The following is a 12,941-nucleotide window of genomic DNA, read 5'->3' as shown; positions in this document are numbered from 1 at the left end:
GCAGGGCAGGGAAGGTGTGGGCAGAGGAGGGATCACCACTGACCAGAAGCCACCACCATCAGTGGAGTGGCCACGACAGGGTGTGCGGTGACAGAGCAGCAGAGAGATAAGAGGTGGCCGTGAGCTATCTCGTGAGACAGAGACCAGGCATTCACTTCCCCTACAGCAGAGAAGTCATCAGTCAAAGGACTCAAAGAGCAGCAAAAAGAGGAGTCAGGCACACGCAGTGAGAAACTAGCAACGCTGTGAATCCAAATGACACCGTGTCCATTTGAAACGTCAGTCTGGGTGCTTCAGCTCAGAGAAGGGAGGAAACACAGATATAATCATCATCTAGAACAACTCAGGGCAGCATCTCCTACAGCCGTCCGTAGAACACAACCACCCGAGCCAGGCCATGTAACTATTTGCTGGGCAGAACTGGCTCCTCCCCGGCCCAACAGAGGGCACGGCAACCTCTCCTGCCCTGCTCTTGCCATGGTGAGCGAGTGGCAACCTCACCTCTGCTGGGAAAGCCAGGCTGATTGCGCAGATCCCAGCTCCTCGCGGAACACAACTAACCAGCAGAGTAACTGACTCTTAAACCAAGTATTCAGAGCTTAAAGTTTATCAGTGTTTTCATAACATTTTAATTTCAAATCGGCCTTTCATGTATGAACGTCCCCCGGTCAGTGGGTTTCCACAGAGTAGTGTCTGGAGGAGGAAACAACCGCAGGTCACCTTCTGCTCAAACAGCCCCACTGAGCATCAAAGTGTAAATAACCAAAGCTGTACCACAGGTTTTGTTTGGTCACATTAAGATGATCCGAAGTCACAAGTCTCACACCATTAATACTAAAGATGACAGAAGTGCACATGATGAACGCAGATGAAGATGAAATCGTGTAGCGGAGACACAAACGGTGGGAGGATGGGACCAAGACTGCACTGGGTAACTCAGAACGAAACCCACCAGCACAAAATCCTGGTGTCAGCGTGATCTGCTGTCTGAAACAGGGGTGAGTAACACCCGAGAGTTTATTGCAACAACCCCTTTTGGAAGGGAAATGGAAGCTACAAGAAGGACAAAAGCAAGTGCAAGATTTCTGGTGAATTCAGGATGATACATGAGACTTAGAACTTGGAACTTGAGAAGCAAAGTTTTAGTTCAATCTGGGAAAGACAGAAGATTACACTCTTGCGATACCCAGGTAACACCAGTCAAACAGAGGGACAGGCACCGCTGGAGCTTCAACTGGAGTCCCCAGTAAGATGGAGGGCAAACTGGAAATGCAAAACCAACAGCCTGATGGGGGTGAAGGAAATCTGGAGAAGAGGCCAGAAAGCCTGGATAAAAGACTGCGTCTTTATCTGAACTCTGAAAGAACCAAACTCACCAAGATTTGATTTAAGTGAAACTTGGGGGATAAATATATGATTCCAGCAGCAAACAAAGGACAGGAGGATGAACAGCATACAAGCAGTAGAGCACCCAGCAGCGCGCTGACCATGGAAACAGACCCCGCTTCCCACCCCTACACGCAGGAACAACACAGGTGTGAGGGAGATGCCAGCAGGGCAATGGGTTCCCACTGCAGCTCCTGCATTCCCAGATCACAAAATTACCTACAAATGCAGTCACAGATGGCTCGTAGTTTAACTGGACAGTCTATTTGAAGTTTGGATTACAATGCTGATTAAGATCTTACTGAGCTCCATCAAACTACGGTAATCAAACATAGTAGAAGCTCAAAAATCTTGATGCATCACCAACGTGACCCCCGGGATAGGTCCACTTACCAGAAGGGAGATGTAAAAACTCATCAATATCACTGGTAAGGGGTGTATGTGTGAAATCAGCCCGTCTTCCACTAAAAATAACATCACCACCACCACTCCATCCGGCACACAAACCCCCACACCAGAACAGAGTTCCATCCCTATGGGGCAGGGTCTTCTCCCAAAGCAATGAGCGCCAAGGGCTCCAGAGGAACCAACCAGAAACTCAGCCCCAGAACGGATCAGCCCAGCCCAAGCTGGGCCATTATGTCCTGGCAACTTCCCCGTTCCTGCCCCTCGCCCCCCCCTCTGCTACCCATTCCCCTAAACTGGGAAGTACAGAAACAAGTAGCACAGAGTTGGCAGGAGTAAGCAAGAGAAAAAGAAACAGAAGTAATTAAGTGGCTTATAAAACTGAAGAAAAAAGAATGGCTGAGAGTACCAAAGACCAGTGATTTGCGCCTCTGCTTCCTGGAACCTAAGTTAACCCCCCCCCCAGATATATATATATAAAAACTGTATACACACACACCCTGTATACACACACCATATTACAAATCTTGACAGAAATGGTAATAGACATAAATATTGAATTTTCCCAAAGTTTGCTGAGTCAACTGGTACTTGTAATTTACCTACCGGTTTAGAATATTAATTCCTACTGGCTTCTACACAAGCTACATAGCTCTTGGGTTTCGTACATCATCACAACATTTAGAGTATCTTTCAAAAAAGTTAATTAAAAGCTGCAGCACTGAACACTCCAAATAACCCGACTTTGCACTGAATATCCCAGCATTACTCTGAGAGACAGTTTTAGGAACGTGGAGCTTTTGGCCAAGAGCATACATCTTCAACGCTGTCCAAAGCGTAGCAAACTCTGAATATCTTAACACACCAAATAATATTAAGAAAATATTATAACCTTTTCTAACTTTTTTTTATGTGCAGTCTTTTCACCAAAATAAAACCTTAAATGACTTTAAGTATGCATTCAACTAAAAGTAAGGAAAAAACACTGCCGAAGACACACACTCCATCAACAATACCAGGTATACAGACGGCTGAAACCAGTATTCCACTTACATTTTGTTCCTCTGGTTCTAATTTTGGAATTTTGTGCGACTTGCGCTCTTCCGATCGGGAAGAGTCATGCTTGCTACTTTTTTTCCTTTTCTCTTTCCTCCCTTCATGTTTCGCCTTAGCATACTCACTCGCTTGTACTTCATTTAAAAGGTCCCCACACAGAGAGGACTCAAACAATTCCCTGCCGTTCTGGATAGTTTTGGTTATTTTGAGTTTGATCTCTGGTGAGCCAGTCTTCTTTGGAATCACCGTCTGTGACACTGAAGGGGGCGGTGGAGGCGGCAGCTGTGGGGGGGAAGGTTTTTCCAGAACTTCGTGTGGCCTTGGGTTAGAGTTTTCCATTTGGTAATACTCCGGGGGGCTAAAGTTTCTGCCTGTACCAAACCCGTTGGCCGAGCCATTGGGGTACTGAGAGTACGTCTGGTATTTGGCTTGAGGTTCGTACATGTTGATGGTGGGGGGGTATCCGTTAGCGATAGGGGGCAGGTCCTCCGTGGTGGGCGTGGGGTACTGAAAGCCTTGCTGCAGGGCAGCTTCGTAGGGCGTCTGTCCCCCATCTTCAGCAATGTCACTGCTGGCATCAAAGGCATCCTCTTGGCGGATGTTGGCTGAGTCAATGAGCTGAGGTGGTTGCTGAATTGTGTTTCCCATGATCCCTTGCATGAAAGAGAAAGAGAAATCCATTGTTCTGCTCCAGCATCCTTAGCTTTCCCTTTTTCTCATAGGGCCTAAAGGCGGGGAAAGGGAAATAAGAAGTCAGTGTAAATCAAAAGGTAATAATTAAGCAAATTAAATTGATGAGGAATAAAAAAAAAACCAAAACCAAACAAACAAAAAAAAGAGCTCAAAAGACCAATTTCCCCCTCTCCATTCAGTAGCCACTCTCGCATGGATTTAGAGAGGACTGGTATTACTGGATCTTTAAAAAGTGCTCTCTACACATTTCTGCAGAATAATTTTTACATGACCACTTTCTTAAAGAAATGTTATAAGAAGCTTCAACTGCTTAAAAACTATGAGCCCAAGTGTTACAAAGTCAGAACAATGGGGCTAAAATTCCCACCACCCTCTATAGCTTCCCGGTCTGGAGCTCAGAAGCATTACTCTAGCACCAAGCAGTAAGAGGGCAGACTCTGCCCCTCACACACAGAGGAGACACCAAGTTTTCCCCACACCACAGTCTCTGCAGACTGAACAAGCCAGAAAAACCACAGAAAGACCACTCAAGCAGGAGAGAAACCTTTTCTCTTCCTCCCCGCCTCCCTGTCAAAATTCAAGCCAGATGAGCAGCCCTCAGGCCTCAGCAGAGCTAAGCCACGGCCTCTTCACACTTGAAGGGAATCCGTGATTCCACCTCAGCTGCTGGGAAAACCAGTTCCAATGGTTCCACAGCCTCAGACGGGGTTTCCCAACCTCTTCTCTCACTGAAAAGCAGAGTAGTTTGCGCCCACTGGCTCTCAGTAGCTCAGCAAGAAGGGTTATCATCCTCACTCCCTGCCCCTTATTTTAATATTAAACACTTAGGGCTTAATGACCCCATGGTTCCGAGGGAGAGAAAAACAGCCGCAGCATCAAAAGTTCTCCAAAACCTGAGGTTATTTGCAGAATTAGATCACAGCTGAGAAAGCTGTCATACACACTTCCCATTTTCCATTGCATATTAAAACACCAAAATCAGACTAACCCAAAGTTGTATTTCCAAAGCTCAGCTCCTGGCTCAGAGAAGGCTTTTGCACTCACCTAAATAATCTCTGTGTTCAACAGGAAGAAATATACAGTGACCTAAACTTCAGGTAAGAAATACAAGTTTGCTTCCAAGCAAGGTCAATTTAGCCCTTCCAAAGTAAACGGAGCCGGGGATTATTTATTCTCTCTCTGTGGAGGCGTAAAGGAGGGTTACTGTGCCCTTTTGGTCAAGGTTTAAATGACATTAACACATCCCACAGACACTCTCATAGTCAGAATCTACATGTAATCCTGCCCACACTGAATTCTCACCCTCCCGACGCAATGTATCTCAGAACCGTATCTAATAGTTTTCAAAACACTAAGAACGCGTCCCTCCCCTGAGACTGCAAAAAGAAACTGAAATTACAACAGTAACAAGAACTTGACCAGGATCCGCTCTATGTTTTGTGGACTTCATACTGGGATTATACTGGTGTTTGTATTCACCGTTACTGCCCGTGCAACCAACCAGGGGCACGTTTCTCACTCTAATTCAGCGACTTGGGGGAAACAACAGCACAATGCTACGCAGCAAAATTCACTGATTACAGTAACGTTTCAAGCTCATGGCTGTAAAACCACCTCTTCTCTCCAGCAGCTCTCGGCACACCCACCGTAAAGCCACCACAAAATGTGACCACCGAGAGGATGGCGTATCCGAGGGACAGCCCCCGGAGCCAGCAGGATCGGCCCATCGAGGTCAAAACCGCTAACCACCACCCATTCTAGGAAGAAGTGGGACTGTTTGTACTATTTACCAATTAATTGTTACTTTACATCTGCCAAACTGAAGAGCAAACAGATTTCTCACACTAGTAAGAACTTGCACCCTGGGCTGCTATTTGTTACTAAAACCAGATACAACTTTTTTTTTTTTTTTTCCCTGTATACTTAAAAAACCAAAGCCCCACACAACTTATCTTGGGAAGCTGCAGCAGCAGCGCTTCAGTCCTGCTGGCACATCCAGTGCTGGATGGACAGAGTCAAAGCAGAAACAGGTTAAGAAATTTCAGAATTACTCTCAACTTCCCAGTTTTATATTGTTGCTATTTTCTTTTAATAGTAATTAAATCACTTTCTTTTACCCAAATACTCTGAAAGACAACCATCCATTTAGTTCAGTAGAACTAAGCACCCAAATGTTAAATAATGGATCTGTTAAAGGATATCACGCCAGGACCCAAACTTTGCTCTGCCCACATCAGAACTATAAAAAGCAACAAATCAACTTTCAGAAACTCTGTAAAACAAAAAACTACACAACATTCTGTACTTCACTAAGAATATCACTTTGCTAATGTCACATGGCATTTGAATAATTACGCTTTAAGTTTTCCTGCTTATAAGTCTAAGAGTGTGGAACCTCTGTAAGTTTTGGGTCCTGCTGGAGGTGCTCATTTGATGCGATAAAATAATTTTAATGCTTTTCATTTCTTTCTTGAGAGGGAAAAGACAATAATTAATTTTGAAGATGCAGGTGCAGGTTCTCTGGCCCTACTTACAATGTCAAATATCAAGGCAGACTTCTCATTTCACTAGACAGCACAGCTCATCTAACGAGCAAGTATCTCATGGTGTAAGAGACCTCACTGTCACCACCAGAATGACTGATCCTCATCCAGCCAACACCACCGGATCTGGGGCCTCCTCCAACCCTCGCTTCCGTATCACCCACAGCTATCCACATTCAGGAGGCTTCCTTGGAACTGTGCCTCCGTGTAACCATCTCCTGGTCACCCAACTCACCATGTACAGACTGAGAACTTGTTCTTCAACTATTGCATCAGGGAGGAAAAAAAAAAAAAAAAAAAAAAAAAAAATCCACCCTCTCTCCTACTGCTGTGACCTGTGGGTTAGAGGATGTGATCACCCAGTTCATTCCCCTGGCAGCACTTTAATGGCATGTCGCTGCAGACAGTGTCACAGAACTCTGATCTGCTGCCCAGCTCCTATGTTGAATTCACTGAAATCTTCTGTACAGACTCCTCTACAATCAAGCCGTGCCACCGGCTGAGGCTGCACACAGGGCACCAGAAAGCTGTTCATACCACCCACAGCCAAACATTTCGGTTTGAGAAGCACTGAAATTGTACAACAGCCCAAGCAACAGGTTTCTGCCCTAAAAAGCATTACCCTACACCACACCTTGGAAATAAGAGCAGACCTTTTTCTATTACACTGGCAACTTTCAGTGTTTCAAGAGCTTCCACACTTGGGAAAAGCTGGGATAAAAACCAAACTATTTTGTGCAGCATTTCACTAGGATCCCAAAGTTTATTTATTCTCTGGGATGCTCCATGTGTGTATCTGGCTGATTAGGAGGCTATTCATATTCACCCATTTTAATTCCATCCATAAACATGGTTCAGAAGTTGATGATCTACAGACTGCCGAGTGATTTAGCAAAGGCTGTTTACGAGCCTCAGCCCTGTTCCCAACAGGAAGAACTCCCTGTCACAAGGCAGGAGCACTAAGCCATGACAACACTACAGGCTTCTCGTCACGGTCACGTCCATCTGGGTCTACAGAGAGATGCGATACTCCATCGACGCAGCCAGCAAAGTCCTCACCCGCACACAGAGAATGCTCTTACCAGGACAGCGTATCTTCCTCTGAAGGGCTGAAATAAGGTATAGCAGCAACACGCAGTTTTGCTAGTGCTGAGCAGCACAAGTTCTCTACTGCTACCCCGGTACAACCATCCCACCAGAGTGGTGTTAATGAGATCCAGACACGATATCAACAGAATTCAAAAGCTGCATGACGGTGTCCGGTCCCTCTTATCTCCTCCTCATACAGCCCTCCAGGTCAAAGTCTGCCCTCACTGTCTCTCTGCGCAGCAGCCAGTCCCCGGCGCTGACAGCTCCTAACGCTGGCAACGCACTCGCTTCCACGGGCACTGCCTGAAGGGTCATCACCGCACCTTGGTTTGTTACTTGACAGAAGTTGTGGATTAGTGAGCTTCAAAGCACTATACTTACACTGGATTTAGGAGTTACCAGTAAAAGAAAATAGTTTTGATTCATTAATTCCTTTCTGGAGCTCACCTGTGTAAAACGGACCTGGACACGAGCTTACACTCCAGAGCCGGCACAATTCCTACACGGGCCTCATCTTCCTGTCCGGGCTGCAGAAGCCAGCATTATTGCTTCACTCAATTGCTACTCTACACAGTCTGAAAACACAAGAAGTTGATCTCCTCCCCCAGAGCTGACATCATCAAGAGCTTCTTCCTTCCAAGCCTTTCGCTGTCACCGCAGTTAATACACCCAGATTTTCCCAACCTTCTTCCTTTCCAAACGTCTGCATCAGTCTGTTCACTCCCCAGGTGCCAGGCAGGGAAGCGGCATCGGGGCTGCATTAGTGACAGCCCTCGGAGCTACTGAAATAACAGAACGCAAGGATGAATCCTGAACATACAGGAATGTCAATGTTTAAACCCAGGGAGGAATTACTCTGTAAAAGTCACTCCCAAGCTGTAATGCAAAGAGTACCCCATTCTCACTGAAATATCGACAACAGGCTTGAGTCACACCGACCCTTCCTCAGCAGAGCAGCACTGCCTAAAACCACAGGAATGCCATTTTCAGTGACGCGTGTTGATCTTGCAGAAAACTATTCCAGAGTAAATTCTTCTCACCACAACAGCAATTACCCTATTAAATTACAGTATCAGCCTCCTGCAAGCTGTAGAATTTAGCTTCCAAGCATGACCCATCACAGAGACTGCACTGATATGCCATTGGAACTCAACCAACAGATAAAGAAACAATTTATTATTTCAAGGTTTATAGGAAATGGCTAATTCAGAGCAGTCGGGAAACAACTAGAAATCAACAATACCTTCAAAACTGCAACTGAGTTTCCTAGCGTTTGATCCCTAGCACCGGGCAGCCAGCATCCTGTACCTCTCCCTTCCCACGGCTGTGGGGCAGGAGCCCGGGACTGGTCACGGACACTGACACACTACACACGGACACCATTTGAGCAAGTATTTTCATGTTGCCCCTGGGAGAGTCACAAAAGGAAATTAAATAAAAAATACAAGCAGTCAAGGACAAGGTAGGCCAACCTGGCAGAGCTCTTACACTGCTCTGTCTTACATTAACACCAAGTTTGTTTCACTTCCCGTCCGGAGCTTCTCGACTGAGCTTAACTCGAGTCAGTTACACCTTCACCAGTGAATGCTCCATCATGGGAAAGTTTCAGAGACTGGGAATCCTCTGAGTTCATGTTTTTCTTCAACAATTACACTTATCTAAAGCCATTTTTAGCATGAGTGTTTTGCAACTTCACTCTCAGAAAACAAGATATTTACAAAGTTCTGGACTATGCTTTGCTGCCACAGTAGACTAAGTAACAACAGACCTCACAGATTATCACACAATTCTGAACAGCGCTGATCCCATTTCTCATTGATGACAGCTTTTTTCCTCCCAAAGAGAGAGTTTTGCAGGTTTGCACAAAATACAGCAGCAGGGGAGGACTCACCTATTAAATACACAAACATGTTTCTATTCACTGTACGATTGCTCAATCAGGAAGAGCTCAAAAAGAAGTGAGAACAGCTACGGTAACTGTGCAGTGTGCAAGGGAAGTTTCCTAAGTGCCAGAAGCACCCACCAGTGCCCAGCACCCAGCAGGCGGCCAAAGTAAAACCCCCCAGCATGAGGAGGAAGGGCTGTCTCCAAAGCCCGCTGGATGCAGGACTCGGAGAAAGCAGCCAGGGCAAAACAACGGTGCTTTCCCTGAACGACCGAAACCCGTGGGGTTCTGTGCACCTTCTGCCCACAGCCACCAGCCGGGACCAGCGCTGTTAATTAACCAGCCTGTTAATCTGAGGCTGCCAGCACAGCGAGGAGCTGACCCAACTTCTACTGACAAAGAGTGTAGCACGCACATATTTTAAACCGAGTTTCCACAAACCCTTTTTGAATTCATTTTACCCTTTTCTGTTGACAACCTCCATGTGGGTGGCCCTGCCCAGAGCCCTTGGGTAGCGCCTGGTAGAGGTGAGGTTTTTTTACACAGATGGAAAGTATCTGCTGTGAGAACTGAAACTGTGCTACCGGCCCACTGACCCAGTAAAAAGCAGTCACTTGAGTCAGTGGTAAGTGTTCAGTGAACAGTGTCACTGCCTCGTCACCCTGAGCTGGCCTTTCTATCAACAGTCTCGAAAGCAGAAGTTCTAGACCATCCTTATGCACAAACAACAAACCAGCTCCTGTCCATGTAGACCTAAATCACAGAGATTCAAAGGCCTGTTCATATCCTACCACCCCCTCATTACCTGAGTCACCACAAGTACATTTACAGCCCTTTTCTGCGCTCCTTCATTCCAGTGTAGCCTGTATCTAACCCGCACTGGTACTGCTCACTTCACGGGTCTAACCCAGCACCAACTCTCAGTAGACATTCACTGCTATTGGTGTTTTACAAGCAGCTGGAACAGGCTAGGTTGGCTAGCGTTTTTAAGTGATGCAATCGACTTCTGTCATGTTTCCATTCCTCCTCTCAAAACCTAAATACTGCCCAGCTGGAACCAGGAGAAAGGCAGAACCTGGTTTTCTCTGAAGTTCAGCATCCACCCCTGCCCCCGAGCTGCTCACCAGAACTGAACATACCCGTGCTCTTCCTACAGTCAGGTCAAAAAGCACCTGGAGGCTGCCTTTAGCAACTCTAACAGCATCCCGTGGTGCTCAAATTATTTGAACTGTAAACAGAAATAAATTAATTATTCTTACTGATTCCCGCATTCAGTATTTGCAGCCTGCTTTGTCCCTTTTTGTTCTGGGCGTCCTTAAGAAACCATGCACAGAAAGTTTTATTTACGTATGTTAAGACAATGCCAACTTTTCAACAGCACGTAGATTTATTAGCAGAAGAACTGTAGCCTGTGGATTTCTCCTGACTTCAGCTGGCCTGAGCAGTCTCTTCTGGCAAACACTGACAGTGAAGCAGAGACCTCCCGACAAGCTTTAAAGCCTGTGGCAAGGCTGACTACTTCCCTGTGTACCTTTTTAAAGGTGGTGTGGGTTTTGTTTTTTTTTTAAATGCCAGAAGAAATAGTCATGTCTGTAATAAGGTTTTGATAAGGCCACTTTTAGCAAGTTTCCCACGGTGACATGGAAAGAAACAACTCGGACAAAATCAAAGAAAATGTTATGCAGTGAAAAGGGAAAAAAGCGAAAAGGGGTTTGTCTTGAAAGCGAGCTCAGGGTACTCATTTGTTTTTAGAGCCTCGGGATTCAAATAGGGAACAGGGAAGACAATCATTTGTTCTTCAGGGAGAGTCAGGGATTGATATTCAGGTGAGACCAGAAGTCAGATCTTTGGCAATACCAAATATCGTAACAGCCATGACATGCTTTCAAATCCCAAAACCAGTGTAATAACTGCAGCATCTCTCACCTGAGTCACTTCAAACTCAGGCAAACTAAGTGAAAAATGCAGAACACAGTTGTGCTAAAACAAAACACACAGTCTTTGATCCATCACCCTCTGCTCTTACTCTGTAACTTCATAAAGCACATGCTCACTTTTCGGAGCAAAATCTTTCCAAGCAGTTCAACAAAAACATTTTTAAAAACAAAAATCTAACTGCCCAAACATTCCCTGAGCATCTCTACAACAAGCCACGTAAACAGTCATCAAAACAGGCTACAATTTTTTTCTTGAACTCTGATTACAGCCTACTTTACATTGTCTTTTGTGCTGGTTGATATATATAGAACTATGTTATCATTAAGATTTCTTTTTTTAACAACAAATTGAAAATCTTAAGCCCGTATTAAAATTGCCGAGTTTACTGACAGCCAAGAGAAAGCCGAGTGAGACACAGAACAGAGTACGATGCAACAGTACCGCACAAAAAAAAAAAAAATCCAGGAAACAACAAATCCCTCAGGTATAGGCAGTTGTTCAGAGCACGCACTGAAACCCTCTTCACCCGAGAAGCAGCTGACAAGTGCGCGGTGGGGTCGGGGCTCTGCACCCTTTCAGAAGAGCGCGGTGCAGGCTCCGACCCCAAGTTCTCCCCACCAGATCTGGGTCTCGCTGAGACCGGCTCTCCCCGAACCCCGGCCGCTCGCCCCAGTTACCTGCCGGAGCGGGGAACAAGGGGGTGTTGGGGCCGCCGCTTGCTCGAGACGCAGCCGAGCGGGTCCCGGAGCTCTGCCCGCCCCGGCCCTCTGCGGCCCGGCTCCGAGCCTCACGGGGACGGCGGGCCGCCCTGCCCGGCCCAGCCCGCGGGGTCGGCTCGGCTCGGGACGGGACGGCCTGGGGCCCACCGCCCCCTCCCGTCCTCCCTCCCTTCCCTCCCTCCGCGGGGGCCGCGCCGCCGCCGCAGCGCCGGTAGCAAACATGGCGTCCGCGGGCCCTTTAAGCCCGGGCGGGCCGCCCCCGCCAGCACGGCCGCCCGCCGCCCTCACCTTCAGTCTGTTCCATTCTAACTGCCCCCGCCGCGTCCACCCAGCCCAGCGGAGACAAAAGGCCGGCGGCGGGGGCGACGGCGGTAACGGCAGGCCTCCCCGCCTCCTCCCGCAGCAGCTAGGCCGCGACGGAGCCCCGGCCTCGATTTCCGCGCCCCCGCCGCTCCGCCCCGGCAGGCCCGCCCGCCCACCCCACCGCCGGTGCGGCCAAGGGTGGGGAGGGCGTTCGGCGGCGGCGGTGCGGGCGGGCGCGGGCGACCGCTGGCGGCGGCGGGGGGAAGGCGGCGCTCGGTGCCGCTCTGCCCGGTTGCCGGCCCCGCTCCCGCGCCCTCCGCCTCCGCCGCCGCCGCGCACCGCGCAGGCGCCGTTCCCGCCCACCTCGGCACCTGATTGGCCGCTGGGGGGCGGCGCCCGCCGCAAGGCACGACGGGAGATGTAGTCCCGCGGGCCCGGCTGGGCCCGCGGGACTACATCTCCCGTCGTGCCTTGCGGCGGGCGCCGGCTGAGGTCCTGAGGGGGAAAAAAAAAAAATCCTAGTTTATTTAAAAAGCGATGATTTTCCTCCTCCTTCGATACAATAAAGCACCGAAAATGCAGATGACCTAGAAAAAGGCTTTTTCTCCCTCTTCTACAAATCCTAAATGCTTAATATTAATGTTAATATCAGCACAGGGGCGGGCCCTGATGCTTTGGCAGCAGTCGGGGCATGAGAATATATTTTATTTCCCCGTTCCTTTTCGTCAGCTTCTGACAGGAATTTTTGGGGTTTTTTTCCTCCGTTTCTCTTTTGCTCAGTTTTCTCTCGCGTTACTTTCCCCCCACCCCCAATTCATCCCGAGGGTTTGTTCGTTTTTTTGCTGGAAAAGACGTGTTGGTTGGGAAATGACTAACGGCGAGGGCAGCGCTGTGACAGCAACTTCTCCTTCACGGAATCACACA

General features: G+C 47.9%; 1 protein-coding gene across 1 annotated transcript in view; it reads right to left on the bottom strand.

Moving 5' to 3' along the window:
* NSD3 (nuclear receptor binding SET domain protein 3) overlaps positions 1-12,172 on the bottom strand; it is a 37,880-nt gene extending 25,708 nt beyond the window's left edge. Inside the window, exons 1-2 of the mRNA XM_074164279.1 lie at positions 12,003-12,172; positions 2,845-3,572 (exon numbers count right to left, since the gene is read on the bottom strand). Coding sequence (XP_074020380.1) covers positions 2,845-3,528 — 684 coding nt within the window. The 5' untranslated portion in view covers positions 3,529-3,572; positions 12,003-12,172. The remainder of the gene's footprint in view (positions 1-2,844; positions 3,573-12,002) is intronic.
* Positions 12,173-12,941: the final 769 nt, after the last annotated feature.

The sequence above is a fragment of the Numenius arquata genome, chromosome 26 (genome assembly GCF_964106895.1).
Source record: "Numenius arquata chromosome 26, bNumArq3.hap1.1, whole genome shotgun sequence".
NCBI classification, from domain to species: domain Eukaryota; kingdom Metazoa; phylum Chordata; class Aves; order Charadriiformes; family Scolopacidae; genus Numenius; species Numenius arquata.
Note: the sequence above shows the minus strand (reverse complement) of the source record. Positions and strands in the feature narration are given on the sequence as shown.